Raw genomic sequence first — 20,599 nt, forward strand, 5'->3', positions numbered from 1 at the left:
AAAAGAATAATGAAAATAATCGAGTAACAACAATAATTTCAGCATCTTTTCTTTGAAGCCATTGACGCTAAAAAATGATTCAGCATCATAATATTAGTGATGCTATAGTATTACAAATTGCTAACACTAAAGTATTAGTATCCGTTTATTCTATCATGTCATATGCCAGTGTAAAACAAACTATTGACGTGTAATAATTGTTAGTAAATACTATCACTATAGTGTCATAATATTTTGTGATACTATGGTGAAAGTAACTTTTAACAAGTGATCATTATCAGTAATTACTAATAAAATAGTGTCATAAATCTGGTAATACTATAGTAATAATAATCACTAACACCAATTACAAGTGTCACTATTTTTCTGACTCCCAGATTACTGACATAATTAACAAGTGTCATTGAAAGTAATTTCTGACACTATTCTAAAGTCAGTAAAGACCATTTTTCTAGTAGTGGGAATGGGGTGGAGGTGGGGAAATCATTCCCCACATGGGGATTCTCCATCCATACCCCACCAAATTTATTGGGTAATGGGTTAGGGAATAGAGATGAAATTTTTAATAGAATGGTAAGATAGGTTTCTCCACTCTCACTCCACCCCATTGCTATCCCTAGTAGAAATATCAACACCCACTACCCCAAAAAAAAATTACACACATTTTGTGGGCAAATTTGATTTCATGTATTATGAAATTAAATTTATGTTAAGTAAAAAGCTCAGTAGCTCATCAATGTTGGCGTTACATAATCGTTATGACAGGTCAAATTCCAACCGAAATTGGCAATCTACAACATTTGGAGGGTCTTGGTCTTTGTGCGAATAATTTAAGTGGCCTCATTCCACCCACGATCTTCAATATTTCAACCATAATAGCCCTTAATCTGTTTGGCAATCAACTGTCAGGCCACTTGCCATCAACAATTGGCCACTCGCTTCCGAACATAAACTTTTTATCCTTGTCGACCAATTATCTCATCTGAACAATTCCCAACCCTATTACCAATGCTTCTAAACTCATTGACCTAGACTTGAGCTCCAACTCATTCTCGGGCCATATTCCAAATACATTTGGCAACCTGAGACACCTTAGCTCCCTCCTGCTTACGTGGAATAACTTGACGACAGAATCATCTTTAGCAGATCAGTGGAGTTTTCTCTCTGCTTTGACTAATTGCAGACATTTAAAAGCTTTGTCCTTGGGTTCTAATCCATTAGGCGGCATCCTTCCACCAGTAATTGGGAATTTCTCTGCTTCTTTTCAAAATTTCTATGCATTCAACTGCAAACTCAAGGGCAACATTCCTCAAGAAATTGGTAATTTACGCGGCTTGACACTTTTGAGCCTCTTCAACAATGACTTGAATGGAACTATTTCACCAACGATGGGAAGACTTAAGCAGCTACGAGGTTTATCTCTTAAATATAATAATTTGGAAGGATCAATTCCCTATGATCTTTGCCACTTGAAGCTGATGTATGGAATAAGGCTAACTGGAAATAAACTCTCTGGACATATACCACCGTGCCTGGCGAGTTTGACATCTCTAAGAGAACTCCACTTAGGCTCCAACAAGCTCACTTCTAGTATACCGTCATCCTTGTGGAGTCTTGAGTACATCCTGATGATAAACTTGTCGTCAAATTCATTAAATGATTCTCTCCCTTCCAATATACAAACGTTAAAGGTCTTGAGAGTTTTAGATTTATCAAGGAATCAATTATCAGGTGATATTTCAACCATTGGTGCCCTCGTAGATCTAGAAACTCTATCCTTGGCTAGTAATCAATTTCAAGGACCTATTCCTGAATCAGTTGGCAGTTTGATAAGCTTAGAATCCTTAGATCTCTCCGGCAACAATCTCTCTGGAAAAATTCCCAAGTCATTGGAGACACTTTCACATCTCAAACAATTTAATGCGTCTCATAATAGGCTAGAAGGGAAAATTCTTGTTAAGGGGTCTTTTAAAAACTTCTCAGCTGAATCATTTTTCGGAAATTATGCACTCTGTGGTCTACCTAAATTCCGAGTCCCACCTTGCAAACAAGGTGACAGCAAAAGCACCAAGAACGTTGCTCTAATTGTCCTTAAATATATTTTGCCTCCGATAGTATCCTCTGTACTTATAGTGATTATCATCATTATGTACATAAGATGCCGAAAGAGGAGTACAAAAAAATCAGATCACGAAGATTTCCTACCTCTTGCAACATGGAGAAGAACATCGTATCTAGACATTCAACGAGCAACGGATGAATTTAATGAATGTAACTTGCTAGGTACAGGTAGTTTTGGATCAGTTTATAAAGGAACCATTTCCGACTGGACTAATGTTGCAATAAAGATTTTCAATCTGCAACTAGAGAGAGCATTTAGGAGTTTTGATTCTGAATGTGAAGTTTTACGGAATGTTTGTCATCGAAATCTCATAAAGATCCTTAGCAGTTGTTCTAATCCAGATTTCAAAGCATTGGTACTTGAGTTCATGCCGAATGGTAGTCTCGAGAACTGGTTGTATTCTCACAACTATTTCTTAGACATTCTAGAGAGGTTGAATATAATGATAGATGTGGGGTCGGCTCTTGAATATATCCATCACGATCATTCGTCGGCACCTATAATCCATTGTGATTTGAAGCCTACCAATATTCTCTTGGATGAAAATATGGTGGCACATGTGAGCGACTTCGGCATTTCCAAACTCTTAGGTGAAGGAGAAGATTCTGTGATACAAACCATGACAATGGCTACAATTGGTTATATGGCACCAGGTAAAGTTTCAATTGTAATTAAAAATTTTACTCTTTTTTCAAGCACGAGCAAAGTTTGGGTTACCTTAATTATCAAAAAATTATTTGTTTTATCATTTGTTTCATAATTGAAATTAAAAAATGCAGAGTATGGATCAGAAGGAATTGTTTCAGCCAAATGTGATGTCTACAGCTATGGTGTGTTATTGATGGAAACTTTCACGAGAAAGAGGCCCACCGATGAAATGTTCACAGGAGAAATGAGTTTAAGGAGATGGGTAAAGGAGTCATTACCTCACAGAGTGAGTGAAGTTGTTGACGCAAATTTGGTGCGAGAAGAGCAAGCTTTTTCTGCCAAAATGGATTGTTTATTAAGCATCATGGATTTGGCTTTAGATTGTTGTATGGAGTCACCTGACAAGAGAATGCATATGACAGATGCTGCAGCGAAGCTCAAGAAGATTAAAGTCAAGTTCTTGGATGATGTTGCTCCAAGTAGTTAATGGAAATTTTGCCATGTGTGTTTCTTAACTTCGTGCGTACTCTTTCCTGTTTGTGCTTGTGGAATAAGAGCCATTGCTCTAAGCAGAACATAAATTGAAATGAGAAAATCTGATCTTCAAATTTGTATCTTCTTGCATATACATACTTAATACTAGATATGGTATGTGTTTTATTTCAATATTCTAGAGATTTATGTTCCAACAAAGTGGTCAACTCTTTTTGGGTCTCTGCTCCTCCCTTAGCGTCTTTCTTTTCCTTCTTATCCTGTAAATCGAGTTAACATTTTATGAGAAAGGTGGAATATAACATAACAATTTTTTAGTTCATAATTAAAATTCCCAGTGAGTCGATTGCAATTGGACTCCGACCTTTGATAACAGAACTAAACTCAGGTTTATTCCAAATAATTGAAGTGACTCTATGAACTCATTTATTTATAAACCAAACTGCTGTACAAACCCACGCAGTGAATCCATATTCAAACATGAATTCAAGTTTCCATTTCCCCTCTCTACAGGCTGTAGCAATACAGAAATAAACACACTAGTTTAATAGTAGTCAGGTCCCCATACAAACGTTAGGCGCGAGTGAAAAGCATTATCTTTGCAAGCTCAAGTGCCTTGTTGCGGCCAAAAAACTTCTCCACAATTGCCAGTGCAAACTCCATAGAAGTTCCTGGCCCTCTACTGGTGATGAGGTTGCCATCAACCACAACCCTGTTTTCGATTTCACTCTGATCTGACAGCTTGTTGCACATAGCAGGAAAAGCTGTAGCTTTTTTACCCTGAACCAAAGTTGAATATGTCTAAGGGGAAAACAAATACACAGCAATGATAATGCAGGAGCAGGAAGTACTTGGGATTTTTGGGGGCCTGGGGTGGGGGTCTAGGGTGGAATTTACATGAATGAAGCCAGAATAAATCAGCATAAAAATTTGCTACACATCCCAAATTCTTTATCCCAAAAAATCATCTCAAATGATGTGACATTCATCAATTGGTTGGTTAGATAATACAATTAATTTATTTGGATTTTGTAAAAATTTACCAATCACTCAATAAATGCCATATCATTTGGGACAGAATTTGGGATAAAAAATTTGGGATGTTTATTTTAACTCTTTGGGTAATGTAACTAACGAAGCAGCAGCAGTTTTTCAGTTTCTAATTTGTCAGCAAACTTCAATTAATTCATCACTGACTTACATGAGATAAGACCACATTCATAAAATCACACAACATCATAATCCTTCATCAAGTTCAGATTAGGTGATCCAAATCTGATTAAATAATTTAAGCAGAAATGGTCGTACCTTGAGTAAGCCATGGGGCTCCAACACTAAAGCTGGGGATGCACATCTAGCACCGTAAGGTCTATTTGATTCCTTTTGCTTCTTTAGCATATGCACCAATTTCTCTGACTTCGCAAATGCTTGAGCGCCACCAAGTCCACCCTGTGCAATGTTCATGGATAAATTGTAGTTAGTAAGTCAATAATGTGGTAAAGACTATGAAGCGAGAGTAAGCACCCCAACTCACTGGCAAGACAATTAAATCATAGCAGTGCCAGGTCCACGACTCGTAACAACTTTACCATCCTGCTGCACTCTTGATTCAACAGTTGCTGCACAAGCAGGAGCTAATTGCTCCATAAATGACGGATAACAAGTAGCCTACAAAAAATGAATAACCCCATAAATTAGAACTTAACAATCATCGGTGAGAGCAAAACTGATGTATAACACAAATATCAATGCAATTCCCAAAAGAACACAAAACATAAAAAAGGCTTATCTAATTCTTACCTTCAATCCCTTCAACAGACCCCAAGACCCTAATGCCACAGCAGGTGAAGCACAGACAGCAGCATAAAGACGCCCAGCTGAAGCCTGCTTCTTCACAATGGTTTCTAATACTTCAGATTCTTTCAGATTGGTAGCACCGGGCATGCCACCCTACAAAGGAAACAAAAAAGGATATAACATAATCAATCAAAGAATCAGCAACAAAAGAAATTGAAAGGAAAAATATACATGCCAGAATAAATATAGAAAAGAATTTCACTGACTACAACAACTTGAAATATTTAACTATGACCATATAATGAATGATAACAGCCACAATAAGGAAATCCCAAAAAATTAAAAATAAAAATAAAACAAAATAAACATTTTCTACATTTTTCTTTGCTCAAAATTACTATTTTTTCATTTTCAGTCGAAAATTAAATGAAGATGACTTTACAACGAATTATTTAGCTTAACATTCAGTATCAGCAATAATCATCTATAATTATACAAACATCACATAAATTAGCATGAGCTGAGGTGAGCTGCAATACATACGGGAAGAGCTATAAGATCAAAAACGGCGTCGCCGCAGTCAGACACGAGAGCATCAGCGACAATCTTGACACCATGACACGCGTCGACACTAAGCTGTTTCTCCACAGACGCAACCGTGACGTCAGCTCCAGACCTTCTCAAAACATCGATCGTTATCACGGCCTCAATCGGCTCACTCCCGTTCGCAACAGGCACCAAAACCTTGGGGGCAAAAAAACGACACAGAAAATTCAAAAAACGGAACAAAAAGGCAACAGAAAGAAACTAAACAAAAGATAAAATAAAATAAAAAAATTACCCTTTTGGAAGTTGAAGACATTGTAGCTGTTGTTGTGAAGGAGAAAATGAGATTTTTCAAAGAAGGAATTTGTTTAATTTTTATATCTTAAAAAATATCTTAAATTATTCTTACTAATAAATATATTACAATCTTATATTTGTTTTACTTTTGTAATAATATCGTTACAACCATATTCTTGGAGATATTAGTTAAAAAAATTTAAATTTACCAAGTAAAATACAAATTAATTATTATTATTTTACTTTTAGGATTAATTTTTTACAAAAAAATTATTAGTAAGGTTGTTACAAGAATATTAAATATTACTTTAAATTAACTTGTATTAAGTAATTTATAAATAATAATTAGTAAGATTGTTGTAAGAGAATAAAATATCAATTATTTTATGCTAATATTTATTTTTTAATTTGCTAATAAGTAATTTATTAATTACATTTTTAATTACCTCTTTTTATTGACTAAACAATTAACTAAAAAATATTAACAAATTAATTTATCGATTAATTTCCTAGTTACCTTTTTTTCTTGATTAAAAAATTAATGTAAAAAATATTGTTATAAGAGTATTATTATAAAAACAAAGAAAAAAATAAAAGCAAGGGGTGACTTGAGGTGTTTTTCAAAATATAAGAAATAAATAAACACTGAAGTTAAAATTGTAGAACCAAAAATTGTTCTACAATTGAATTTGGATCCTGAACCAAGCAAAACAAAACAAAAGAAATGATTATTTATTTGCCGCGGACATTAACATTGAGAGTCCACTAGACCTTTCCTTCCGGTAGGGGGATGGCTTTGGGTAAGCGCATAGGAACCTCGTATTCCTCGAAAGCATACAGAGGTGATGGTAGATGCAGGTTTTCAGGCTCAATAGAAATCGAAAGTTGTCTTGCCACCTAAAATTGTATATATGGTATCAGTAAAATAGAAAATTGAAAGAAATATCAATAACTAGGTAAAAGAAACTCTATCAATGACAAGTCCGGAATATTTAAGGTAACCCCCAATGCTTGTATAATATTTGCCAAAATCTATATCTTCATGGATTAAGACGCAAAATTTAGTCTATATTACTATGTGGATCTGTTGCTCACAATTGGCTACCATACAATCACACCCTAGCAGAAATTTACCATGCCACCATGGAAATTCAATTTCACATATAGGAATTACACATTCATAATGATCGTTAATATTGACAATGCCCAGCTGGACCAAAACTCCTTGCAATCCTTTAATCAATTAACTATTCAATTCCTCCAGGCAAACAAATAGGAAAATTATTTAATCAGTAGATCCTTCGAAATCGTACCAAGTTTTTTTCATCTACTTAAACATGCTTGAAATTTATTTTATCATTCCCGTTCATGGACGCTATGCAATGTATTAGAAATGTATCAAACATGAAATTACATGGTAAAAACAAATTATCTATACTCACATAGTCAATAGTACTAAATGATAGAAATGGCAGTGATTGATAGTAGACCGCATAGGTCACTCAGAACAAACTGCTTTTGATATTATGAAGACCTTTCTTTTTACGATCTGGGTACTTCTCAGTTCTCATTAGGGGTGGGCAAATCGAGTTTCAGTTCGGGTTTTCGGGTTTCGGTCTAGGTTACAACCCGATCGGATTAGAGCATTGAACCCGTTCAGGTTGAAAATACGAACCCAAACCAAACCGAATGTAACTGAAATTCAGATTCACAATTCGGATTGGCTCGGTTTGATAATTTGCGTTCATTCGAGGTTAAATTCGGGTTAAACTATTTAAGCTTCCTTGCCAAGAAACATTTGCCAAAATTTTTATCCAACTAAAACACACTAGGCAAGCTCACCAGACTGTGGCATTAGCAAAAAGAAGAAGAAGTTAATTTCTTATCCGTGAATAATAAATAATTAAATGAAATTTTCACTTTTTCAGAAAAGCTCCAATGTAAGCCACTCTATGTTGTGAAACATATGCATCAATCAATAATATTTAGAGAGGGGGAGACAAATTAGGGTGCCGGTGGTGGGCTACGTGTATAAGTTTTCTAAAGCCCAACGAGCATAGCTTGCTTTCATGGTTGTGGTTTTAATAGGCTGAGGCCCAATTGAACACACCATGTGTTTTGTGAGAATGTGCATTTCACGAGTGCTTTCCGAGAAAGCACGTTTTGTAGAAGTAACTGAAAAAATGCTTTTTTAAAGCTGTTATAAAATTACTTTTTAAAATTTACTGATTTGACACGTATGATTAGATTGAACCAATTTATAAGATTAGATTAAATTATATTATAATAGATTCACTGCATTATATAAGGTACTATCCTTTGTTTAATATAGTATCGGACAAGGATATGTTAAATTTAATTTAATATAGCTAAATAACTATTAAAATAGTATAATTATTTTAAATTATATTACTAATTGTTGAATTTGATTTTTAATATTTTTGTAAATAAATTATTAAATAAAGTTTTGGGATTTAATATTTTATAAAATTCTAATATAAATAAATTATTGAATTAAAATTTGGATATTTAATATAATATAAAATTTTAGTTTACATAAATTATGAAATCAATTCTTTATATTTATTTATATGAATTTTAATCTAAATAAAAATGAAAAGAGTGATAAAGAAGATTTTTTATATAGTACTTAAACCTAAGTTGAATTAAGGATTGATTAGGGATATTATCATTCGTATACCCTATAGATGCTTTATTATAAAAAAATATTACAACACTTTGAGGGTGTATCAATTGTCCACCCTAAATTGAAAAAAGTTATCTGCCGACCACTAAACCGTTAGCTGCTATTTGAAAGTTAACGGAATTATAGCGAATTGACGATTTTACCCTTGAAAAGTATCATTTGTATACCCTTAAATTCTTTTATTATCACTTGTATCATATGAAAAGACCAAATTACCCCTTTGGCGTTATCCTATTTAAACAGCAAGTAACGGTTTGATGGACGGCAGATATATTTTGTCAACTTAGGGTGGACGATTGATACATCCTCAAAGTGTTGTAATATTTTTGATAACAGAGCATCTATAGGGTATACAAATGATAACTTTCCTAAGAATTAATAGTCCCATTACTTTTGAATTAAACTTTAGACTAATCAACTAGTTTCGATAGCCAAAAATGCCTAGGATTAAATCATTTTTTTCTTTATCCTAAAAAATTGGTCCATTCCCACCTTTAATCTTATCATCCAACACAATCATGATGCTTTGTCAACTACAGAAATAATAATAATAAATCTTAGAGATACATACATCATTTAGTTGTTTTGTTAGTTCCTATAGAAAAAATTACTCCAAAGGTGCTCTTCATCTTTTTTTTTCCGAAAGTGTTTATAGCATTTACTTTTGACAATATATACTATAAAAAAATGAAAATAAAATCAGCTTAAGGATAACAAAAATGTTCCAAACATACCTAATTAAATTTATTATATAGTCTCATATGATTATACGTAAGGGCAGATCCATGAAATTTTGATGGAAAGAGGAAGAATTTTGATGTAATAAAAGAAGGCTGTGTTGATCAAAGGGAAGAAATGAGAGCTTATTAAGAGGGCAAAATCATTTCGTTAATAAAATATCATTTGCCCCCAATATAAAAGATAACTTAAAAATTGAGTAGAGGAGAGAAAATTCTACTGAAGTAACTAACTAAGAATGTGTACAGAGTATGATATTTCTACTACATTCATGTAACTAACTCAGAATATATCTGACTAATAAGAGATTGACAGCTGTACAACTTATTACAATATGATGCCATGCTAGTTCAATGTTCATATGAAGTTTTATGAACGCTCGTATTATTAGGGTTTATTAGTTAATATAAATCCTAATGATTAGTTTAGATGTAGAAAAGTGTTTGAGCAATGTAACAAATTTTCCTTCTAGCCTCCAACGCCGGCACACTACTCTTTTGGGAATAGGACTTTTAGCCCCCAACGTTTAAGGAAATAAACACCCTTTAATATTTTAAAAAAGACATATAATTCCCAAATCTTATTAATTTTTAGGACTGTGGCATTCAGAGTTTTAGGGAGGAAGACGATTTTAGAAATTTTATCCGTCATTGCTTGTAAATACAAGCATATTTTTTAATATATTATAGTTATTTAATATATTATTATAATTTATTAATTTATTAATATACTATTAACAATAAGTAATAATAATAATAATAATAATTTTTAATAAATAATCACAATAATTAAAATACAAAATAATAATTATAACAATAGTTTGTTTAAGTAGTTTTTAGTAATTTGTTACAATCTAACTTATTTCAATTCTGATTTCAAGATAAAATAAACACATTAATGACAATCCAGCTCATTTCGATTTCTACAGTTCAAGTAAATAACTTATTCTAATTTCGATTCTCCATTCACATTACAGCCCATTCTTGTTTATTTCAATTTCAATTTAATAAATGCACCATAAAAGTAATTGAATCTATAACCATACAATGATATAAATGTAAGCGTGTGAAAGATTACCAATTCGCAAATTCTACAAAAGAAACTTACATCATGTCATGACGTTGAAATGGTGGAAGTATCTATTGGTGGTCACGCAGGAGAAGGTGCAAAAGGCTTTGGTGTACCTTTCAAAGCGTCGCTGCTAGTCTTCTTTGCAATAACATTTGATTGACATAACATGAATTTAGTTTTAAAATTAATTAATTATTAATTTATATATCAGTTGGATCCAATAAAAGAAATAAGATTTTTTTAAAATTATTATCTAATAATTTATCAAATTACTAATTACCACGTTAATCTTAAGTTGGAACGGACAAAATTTGTTATTTAATTAAAGTTAAAAATTATGGAAAATTAATTTAACGAGGTATTGCTGGAATAATTCATTTAAGTCCTCAAATTAGAATTAAAGTTATAGATTTACAATTACACGTTTATTGATACGCATTACTCAATTCTAAAATATATTGGGATGCCAGTGAGGCGGATCTAGTTGGATATATCCACGCTCCTCGAGATCCAAAATCATGATAAAAATGAAGATTTATGTAATTGGAATTAATATGGTCTATGGCTCTATGCTTGGTAGAAACATTGAGGTCTTGTATATACAAATTAAACTGTGTACGGTCGATAGCGGGGCCCCGGAAAATGGAGAAATTTTAAAACATAATGTATGAGAGCGAATTGTGTGTTTACATGTAAAGTCAAGGTCGTCTTCGTTGGTCGTCGTTAGAAGTCGATGGTCATCAGCCCTTAATTTACGTTAGATCCATCCACCCATAGACCCCATATATATAGTGAATGACCTGTAAATTGACTGCTTTCGTGCATGTCATCGATCACAACTCGTAATCACGAAACGTAGTCAATTGACCCACCACCACCTAATTTGCTTTATTTCTTACTTCGAAGGCTCATGAATCTCTTGAATAATTGGTCCATGTCTTACTCAATATGCAGTCGAATTGGCATATGTTGTGATGCTCATACCATAGAGTCACAAACTTGAATCTTTCAGTGATGGGTTTCGAAGGCATCATCCCTCCACACTTACGAAATCTCTCGTTTTTAGTTTATTTGGATATGAGGGAGAACAATTTCTGTGGCCATTTGCCTAATGAAAAGTGAGAAAGGAATAGTTTTTCAAAATTCTGAGAATGGTTTTATATTTAATACAATTTTATATATATCCTCACATATATTACAGAAACTCAAAATTATCCTTATTCAATAAAGAGTAAAAATAATTAAATTTAGAGAGATTATTATTATTACATTTATCTTCAGATAAACAATAAAGAAATAAAATTGATAAAATATAAATATTTTTTAGTTAGCAATTTTTATATACAAACAATAATATATATATACACACATACATGTATATAAATATATAAGTAAATTTTATTTAATATTATGTGCATGTCAATTCTTTGTATTCTTACAGTAGTCTAACACTTAGAATTTAATAATCAATTGTGAAAAAAAATCATTTAAATGGTTGGTAAAATTTATTTTTAAACATTTGTACAGTTATACCCCTATAGTTTGGTTAAAGGGTAATTTTTAAAAACCTCCCCTGAGGTTTGGGCTTGTTGCAAGTAGATGGCGAGAATTGATTTATTTGTAAAAAACCCCCTACCGTCAGTTAGATTTAACATTGACCGTTAGTTGACCGTGCAAAGACAATATTACCCTTAACAATAGTTTATAAACGAAAATAACTAAAAAAAACCAAAATTATTAGCTATTTTACACTTTTTAAATTATTGATATTTTCTTAAAGTTCTTATAAAAAATTAAAATTAAAAAATTAAAAAATCCTCTTTAAATTATTGATATTTCCTTAAAATTCCTACAAGAAAGATAAAATTAAAAATTTAAAAATGAAATAGTCATAATCTTTACCTATGATATTGTAAATTTTTAGAATTGACAAGGATAAAATTGTCAAAAAATAGGGTTTGTGCTTTTTGCACCAATAATTTTGGTTTTTTTTTAGTTATTTTCGTTTACAAACTATTGTTAAGGGTAATATTGTCTTTGCACGGTCAACTAACGGTCAATGTTAAACTTAACTGACGGTAGGGGGTTTTTTACAAATAAATCAATTCTCGCCATCTACTTGCAACAAGCCCAAACCTCAGGGGAGGTTTTTAAAAATTACCCTTTGGTTAAATGGTCATATAGACTTCCAAGTTTTCAACAATGGACACCAAAACATAAGGGTGTTCATAATCTAATTCGATCCGTTCAATCCGTCTGATCCGTGGATTGGTGGATTAGATTGGATTGAATTGAAAATTTGATAATCCGAAATCAGTGGATTGGATATGAATCTACTTCTTTAAATAAGCAAAAATCCGCGAATCCGTAAAAAAATAAAAAGTATTTATTTAATTAAAAATAAAACTTGTAAATATGTCATTAGTACTTACTAGTAAATAAATAAGTTAAAATATAGTTACATTAACATTATATTATATCTTATCCAATAATAATAGAAAATAAAAAATAATTAAATAAACAAATATAGTTTACTAAATAGTTAATTTCCTTGATCTAAACGAATGATATTTTTTTTTCATTTTGGTGTGTTATATTTTGAAACTTTAAATGTATTTTCTAGCTTTATTTAAGCAATTTATTTATTTAAATCTTATTTAATTTTAAATTTGATTCGTAGTAAAATTATTTTTATATTAAATTTTTTTATTTAGTTAGTTCGTGGATTTAACAGAATTAAAAATTTTCAGTCCACAAACCAATCCGCAAAATGGTGGATTGGATATGAATTGGGTCAAATTTGCATCTGATCCGCAGATTTATGGATTGGATTTGGATTGAATTTTACACATCTGTTGATTGAATTGGATTGAAAATTTATAATTCGTAAAATCGTGGATCGGATATGGATTGATGTCCAATCCATAAAATTCGATCCGCGAACACCCCTAACAAGACCTCCCTTTTATTGCCACTTATTTGGATTTAAAAACTGATTATTTCGGTACTTTTAATTTGCATTGACTTTGAAATTAAAAAATGAGCCACTCGTCGCTTTGGCTTTTTTTTTTTCCTTTTTTGATAAGCTACGACTTTTCCAATAATAATTAAAAAAAATAAAGAAATAAAATGGCTTAAAGCACCTTTGATTATGAGATTGAAGGAATCCACATGGTTAAAAAAATGTAGGAGTAGTGGAAGCAATTAAGCTAATAAGAAATAAGGTTATGCTTAGTATAACTTTTCAAATAGAACTTACTTAAGTAGAGTTTTTTTCAGCATAATTTTAACAAGTAGAGCTTTTATAAAAAAATAATTAGTTGTTTGGTCGTCAATGAGATTTTTTATTAAAAAATTATTAAATTAATTTAATAGACAAATTTTTAATATTATGTTATAAAAAAATGAAATAAGATTGTGAATAAGTAAAAGATATTTTTGAGCTTGTAATTTGTCAGCAAGCTTTAATTAATTCATTGCTGACTTATAAGAGATAAGACCACATTCATAAAATCACATAAGATCTTAATCTTTCGTCAAGTTCAGATTACGTGGTCCAAATCAAGAGTAAATATTTAATTAGAGATGGTAAAACCTTGATTTTACAAACATTACGGAAGATGAGACTTCAAGAAAAACACTTTTGGCAATGTTTTCAAGATCACCTCTTGAGAGAATTTACCTCCACATAATTATCTGTATATTATAAAAAATATATGTTATGTTTATGGATGGCAATTTTCGGGTTCGGGTCCGGGTCCGGGTTTGGCCGTTCCGAATCCAGACCCAGAGACTAAATTCTTATTATCGGACCCGCATTGAACCTGGTTTTTTTCCATCTGGGTCCGATCTGGGTTCAACCCGGAAATATCCGGGTTTTGAACCCAGATTGCTTTACTTAAGTTGCTGGAAAAAGGAAAAAAAAAAAGAACACAATTACACAAACCAGAACCAAATTGCTTCCAGAATCCAGATTGCTTTAGTTTAGCTCAACAAAATTTCAAATACAAAACATATAACAACCAGAACCAAATTGCTTTCGGACAAGATGCTGAGTGATTTTAGTGGTAAAAAAAGTGTGATAATTTGTTTATGCTTGTTCAGGAGGAATGACGTTGCTTCAAATAAGGATGTTGCTGAGATATTGTACTTTATATCTCTCTTTTTTTGTTAAATTTAGAATCACCTTTTTAATGGTTTGTTAATAGGTTATTATATTAAAAAAATTTAAATATTTTATTAATAAAAATAGTGTGCACTGTTGATTAGATCCAACGGTTACATTTTTTTACATTATTAATGCTGTAAAAAAAATTACAGTATCATAGAGAAATTCTAATTATTATTATTATTATAGTATTAACTATTATAATTAATAATAATAATAACAATCGAGAAGGATGAAATGAGAATTTCAAGATTTAAATGGGGGTAATATAGTCTCTTTAGAGAATAAGATTCTCATTCCCACATTCTCCCGTGGAAATAAGAATTCTAATATTCAATCCCAATTTAGGTAGGACCCACTATTTTGACTCTCATTTCACCTCTCATTTAAACAAGTAATTAATAATAATAATAATAATAATAATAATAATAATAACAATAGGGAATAATGAAATGAGAATTTCAAGCTTACAATAGGGGTAATATAATCATTTTAGGGAATAGGATTCTCATTCCCACCTTCTCCCGTAGGAATGAGAATTCTAATAATCAATCCCAATTTTAAGTGGGACCCACTATTTTGACTCATTCCACCTTGCATTTAAACAAGTAAGCACATCATTTATTCTCATTCCCAATAAGTACACGCACCATTAGATTAGAACTAATTAAAAATTGATATTAAAGCTAAAATGACTTTTTTTTTTTACTTTTAAAACTAACAAATAAATATAGTTAAATTATCGTTGGCTTTTCTACTGCTTACACAATATATTCCCTCTTTTATCGCTTTTCAATTATTATGCCTATTTTATTAAATTATTTCTCTTTTTTTGACCCCGTAGCAACTGCATCATATCTCAGTATTGTTATTCATCAAGTGCCTTATTTTTAAAGAAAAAAATTATACATAAAAATAAAAAATAAAAAAAGACACTTAGTGGATCACAATACTGAGATATGATGCAGCTGCTACAGGATAAAAAAAGAGAAAAATTATTTAATAAAATAGGCATAATAATTGAAAAATGACAAAAGGAGAAATATATTATGTAAGAGAGAGAAGAATAAGCGATGATATGTTATAACATAGGGACCCACTAAATTAATTTGTTAGTTTTTAGAATTAAAAAAATCATATTAGCTTTAATCTCAACCCTTAATTAGATCTAATCTAATGGTCAGAATATTATGTCTAAAATTAAATTTAAAAGTGTATCTTGAATCTTCTCCTACAAATAATTATTATTGTATAAAGGCAAATGGTTTAAGATGGAATCTAAAAAAATGATAACTTATTAAAGTATGAAATTTATTCTTATATATATAATTAGCACAAATTAAGACCAAAATTTTTATAACTATATAGAAATTATTCTTGTATAGAGTATCACTACAGAAAGGTTTTACTGTAACTTGTTTAATTGATACAAGTTTAAAAGTTTGAATTATGCTCACAAGAAGGTTAAAAACGAATTTAGCATATATTTGTCTTATTTAAAAAGAAAAAAAAATTAACAGAAGCCAAGTTGTGTCCCCTGTAAAAAATTTGGCATTTGCCAAAATACAAGTCATCTGCTGCAGTTTTGGTAGGTGAGTTTTCAACTTCTTGTAAGCTTCATGGAACCAAAAGAGAGAAAAGTAACTAGTGAAAACACTTTCAGGCTGCAAGTATCTAAAAGGTAAGCTATAGACGGCAAACATACCACAATTTTCCTTACTTGGAATTGACCTTGCAATAAAATTCAAGATTTAATGAATCTAACTTCATCCAAGCATGAATTTTGTCCTTGAAGCTTGGACTCATATCATTAATCTTTGAGTGTTTATAGAAATCAGTTCTAGCAATTCTTGAAAAGCTTGTTGCATTTTACTTGAAGCTTTTCTTGTCATTTTTCATTATTAGTTGTATGATTTCTATTTTTATTAATTGACACTTAAACAATCTTCCTCTATATTTAGAGTCGTTTCATTGTTCATCTTAGAAGTAGAAAGCAGGTAATACAATCAATTGGAACAACATTTCTAAACTTCAAGTATATGCTGAAAAAAAACTTTATCTAGAAGTTCAGAAATGATAAAAAGAAATTGTATACACCCTCAATTGATTACCCCCAAATAAAGCGGCTAGTTTAGATAAAGTTTGTCAACGAACATTTGTCTGAATCATTTGAAGCAAGTATTCTAAAGTTAAGACAAGCAATATGTTGATAGTTACATCATATTTACCTTATATTAAAATGATGTTTCTTCTTTTGCAGAAAACCAGTCATGTCAATAAGAATACGTGAGCTTTGAACATGTATTATCACCACCTTAGTCGAAAAGGATATGTAGGATTAATGAAAGAAATTGTAAGCGTACATATATTGATATAAAGGGTACTTTTAACTATTAAATATTTTACTAGTTAACCAATCTAATTTCTTTATCGAAGTAGGCAGTGCAGAATTGAGTCTTTCTAAAGACTTAATTGATAGGAGTGAGCTATGAAAGAGAGCTCAGATGCTAAAGGATGGAGGATATGACATTGACACTTAACAAGTCATTAAGAAATTGGTAATCAAGTTTAACTAGAACAAAAATTGTTATTATTTTAGATTTACTCTTATTTAATAATATTAGTTTCTTTATAGTGGGGTGTTAGGAAAAGCTAAAGGAGGACTAAAAAGACTCTTTAACTTCAGATGCAAGAAATGACTTACTTGCACAAGTATTGGGAAAGCTTTCTCGAACTGATCATATGCAATGCCTGGACAAATTTATATATGCTTCTATGTATTTTCATACCGGTCGTGGACCTATCCGAAGTGAGAGAGAGGGGGACCTGAAGCTTTGAAAAAATCAGTTGATGACTAGTTGTAAGAAATTTATAGAGAATTAAAGAGGACACCTCGCCATTCAGATGTAGGAAGTTCCACTTTCCCATATAATAAAGTCAATGATAATGATAGTGAGGGCGATGTACATTAGGTTATTTTATTTATAAAATTAACTAAATTTTTCTTGGTTTAAGATACTTTTCCTTGTATATCTCCCACTTAATACATTTTAATTTACTTACCTTTTACTGATTATGCCGACATGAGCTGGATAATTTAGGCAAGTCGGCTGAGAATAAGAGGAAATGAAAGTCTAGTCAAAAGGAAGAACAACCTAAAGCATCAACATTGAGAAAATGGGGAGAAGATTAGAAGAAAGAAGAGACACCAAAAACATTATTGCTGCCATTTCGATGAAGTCTTTTGCTATTTCGATGAAGTCAGGGAAAAATGATGATTATGATAACGATTGTGAAGAAGATGCACAGAAAGTTAGTTTATTTATAAAATTAGTTGTATTTTTCTTGGTTTAATATGCTTACTTCCTTGTGTATATACTATTCAATCTAGTTTAATAAACTTACTAGTTCATATAATTAATATTCACAGGAGCTAGATAATTTGGGCAAGTCGCTTAGAAACGCTACTACAACCATTTTGAGGAAAAGTCCAAGACTGAATCCTTCAATTCCAAAGGATTATGCAAATGATCAAAGGAAAAGAGTTGGAGACAGTAAAAAACAATTGGAGTTTGACTATGCTGATAGTATACGCAAGATTCATCCCGACAGCCAAACAAAAAATGAACTTTTGAAGAATAATAAAGCCAAAAAAATTGTAGTGCAGTCTATGAGAAACATAAGGAGTACAAAACTCAAGCACCAGAATAGTCATTTGATGTTGCAATTATTTGGGAAGTTGTGGCAAAAATATTTACCTGGTGAAAATGATAGTGTTCTGACATATATTATTGATGATAATGTATTCCAAAGAGATGCTTGTGCTTATATTGGGAAGAAAGATTACAATGATCTGTTGTCAATGCAAACGCTAGGAGTGAATGCTATTCAAGTATATATGGCGTAAGTTGTTTTATGATTTTCTTTTCCAGTATTTAATACCAATTTGGTATACTTTTTTTATTAATGCACTGATTTTTTGTTAAGGATGTTGGATTCTACCATTCTGCCAACCAGAAAAGAAATAAAACCATTCGGATTCATGTGTCAAAGTTTGGTTTGCCCAACAAATCCAAACGTTGCAAAAAGATTTCACTCGAAGAGAGTTAAGCATATTCAAGACCACTCGAAAAAGGCCAAAAACAGACAACTCATTCTCATGTTATACAATCCTTCAGAAGTTTTAATTTTCATCTAAAACCTTTACAACTGCTTCTGAATTCATATAAGTTTTACAGTTGTTTCTTAATTCATTGTTTTGCCTTTGACCTTTTTTTTTTTTTTGCCTTCTCCTTTTGTAGCTACCACTAGGTATTAGTTATGTTTAATGTGGTGAAAAAAGAAATGTTTTATGTGGATCCTATGCAGTCCAGTCCTAAAAATGATATAGATCAACTCCTTAAAATGTATGTATGCCAATCCATTTCCTGCCATTGATAGTTTAAGTTTCTTCAATATGATTACGAGACAACAATTTAGTTTTTCATACAGCGCCATGGCACTCTTCACATCAGAGGACGGTAAGGAAAAATATAATTATAATTCTAAGATGAGAATTGTGAAGGTAAAAAAAAAAATAACTTTATAGCTTACCATAGTGGAGGTAATAGGTGAAGGGATAAAGGGTTTGGACACAACATTTCGTTGAGAATCTGTATGGGGTTCCAAAGGAGGAAAGGAAGAAGAGTAATCTGAAGAAGTAGAGGAAAACATCATACAAGCCAGTGGTTGGACGATAGGTGTTGGGTGTGAGAGTGGTGATGGAATCTCAGATTTGCAATGTTTGGCAATCCATGTGAGTTCTTTTCGGTAGATGGGTAATGGAGCCGGTGGAGGTGGAGGATCTGATGGTGGTTTAGGGTCACAGTGGTGACATGGGACAGGAGGTTTTTTCTTCTTGGGTTTCTTTTTCCTTGTGGTTGCGTAATCATCGTCTTCTTCCCAATCATCCCAGCAGGGACAATTTGGGTCACACATGCCGGAACCAGGGGCATCCCATAGGAAATGGCCATTGTGTTTGGCTGGATAAACAGGGTAGCCTTGAGAATTAAACCCTGTAATGGGCAGATCTTCCTGCGCTGTCTGAACAGCTGTGATCATTGAAGAATAGGTAAAGGAGAGCCTAGGAGGCTCTTGTGGAGCACTGGGAGGTGGTTTAAAAGTCATTCTGACTGTTCCATCTTGTCGTCTTTCAAACATGCTTTCAGAGGTCTGAATTGGAGCTGTATTGTTATGGAACTGTTCATAGTTGGAGATCCATTCAAGAGGCATAAGCTTGATGAGCTCATGACGGGGAATTTGTCGTGGAATCTGGATGATTGTCGGGATCTGGTCAGATTCTGCTAACACCATGAGGGTGTCAGAGTGGTGTTCTGGAGCGGGTAGATCTAAGGCATGATTTTGGAGCCTGTAGACGAGTTGGTGGTGTAAAGTGGCAATTTTGGCAGAAGAAATTTGTTCAGCACCTTGAATCTGAACCTGGACTTTCAAGGTTGTGGGCAAATTGGGGTCTTGGAGAGAAAGATTGAAATTGGGATAGAAAGTGAGTAAAACACTTCCTGCATGAAGGGTTGTGAGGACAGTACCGATAACAGCATCTTGGTACTGTTTAAACCGGGTATCAAGCATAGCAAGTCGAGCGGTAACCGGTAATCCTTTTCTCCCATGAAGGGTAAGGATTAATCTGATGCCTCCAAGATGAAGATGAGTATAACCTTCTCGTTTCCAGTTGGAGAGCAACTCGGAGGGAATCTCCAGAGTGACATATTGCTCAGCAGAGGTGGCTTGAAGAGCACACTGATCCAGGCGAGAAGACTGGATATATTCTTTAGGGTGAGGGCGTCTGGTAGAGATAAGGGTGCGGAGACTGCGGGTAAAGGAGCTAGGTCGTTTGTACAACTGATAAGGGCTGAGGAGAGGGTAAGAAGATTCACTGATTTGGGCGGATTCAGGGATGTAGGAGTATTCTACAAGATTTTCAATTTTGTTAGTAGCATGAGAAGTGCAAGATTTC

The 20,599-nt window shown here is 32.3% G+C and overlaps 2 protein-coding genes across 3 annotated transcripts in view; one reads left to right on the forward strand and one right to left on the reverse strand.

Annotated features, from left to right (window-relative positions):
* The window catches only part of LOC127901222 (probable LRR receptor-like serine/threonine-protein kinase At3g47570), an 85,476-nt gene extending 82,082 nt beyond the window's left edge, over positions 1-3,394 (forward strand). The window contains exons 4-5 of one of the 2 annotated variants that reach the window (XM_052438026.1): positions 2,284-2,775; positions 2,902-3,394. In XM_052438026.1, the coding sequence (XP_052293986.1) occupies positions 2,284-2,775; positions 2,902-3,257 (848 nt within the window). In that variant the 3' untranslated portion in view covers positions 3,258-3,394. The remainder of the gene's footprint in view (positions 1-2,283; positions 2,776-2,901) is intronic. The other variant, XM_052438023.1, reaches the window with a different exon arrangement.
* Positions 3,395-3,665: 271 nt separating this feature from the next.
* On the reverse strand, positions 3,666-20,214 carry LOC102607334 (protein DJ-1 homolog B-like). Its single transcript, XM_052435706.1, has 7 exons — positions 19,934-20,214; positions 5,901-5,973; positions 5,603-5,803; positions 5,063-5,212; positions 4,811-4,930; positions 4,571-4,711; positions 3,666-4,042 (listed from the first exon to the last, which is right to left on the reverse strand). Exons 1-7 carry the CDS (start codon positions 20,212-20,214, stop codon positions 3,836-3,838), a joined length of 1,173 nt encoding a protein of 390 aa, XP_052291666.1. The 3' UTR covers positions 3,666-3,835.
* Between the last annotated feature and the right edge of the window lie 385 nt (positions 20,215-20,599).

This window comes from Citrus sinensis, chromosome 3 (genome assembly GCF_022201045.2).
Source record: "Citrus sinensis cultivar Valencia sweet orange chromosome 3, DVS_A1.0, whole genome shotgun sequence".
NCBI classification, from domain to species: Eukaryota; Viridiplantae; Streptophyta; class Magnoliopsida; order Sapindales; family Rutaceae; genus Citrus; species Citrus sinensis.

Coding starts and splice junctions, on each gene's coding strand:
- LOC102607334 (XM_052435706.1), bottom strand. CDS start 20,214: ATGCTTGATACCCGGTTTAAACAGTACCAAGATGCTGTTATCGGTACT. Junction 4,712..4,810: donor GACCTGGCACTGCTATGATT/TAATTGTCTTGC, acceptor AACATTGCACAG/GGTGGACTTGGTGGCGCTCA. Junction 4,043..4,570: donor AGCCCCATGGCTTACTCAAG/GTACGACCATTT, acceptor ACTTTGGTTCAG/GGTAAAAAAGCTACAGCTTT.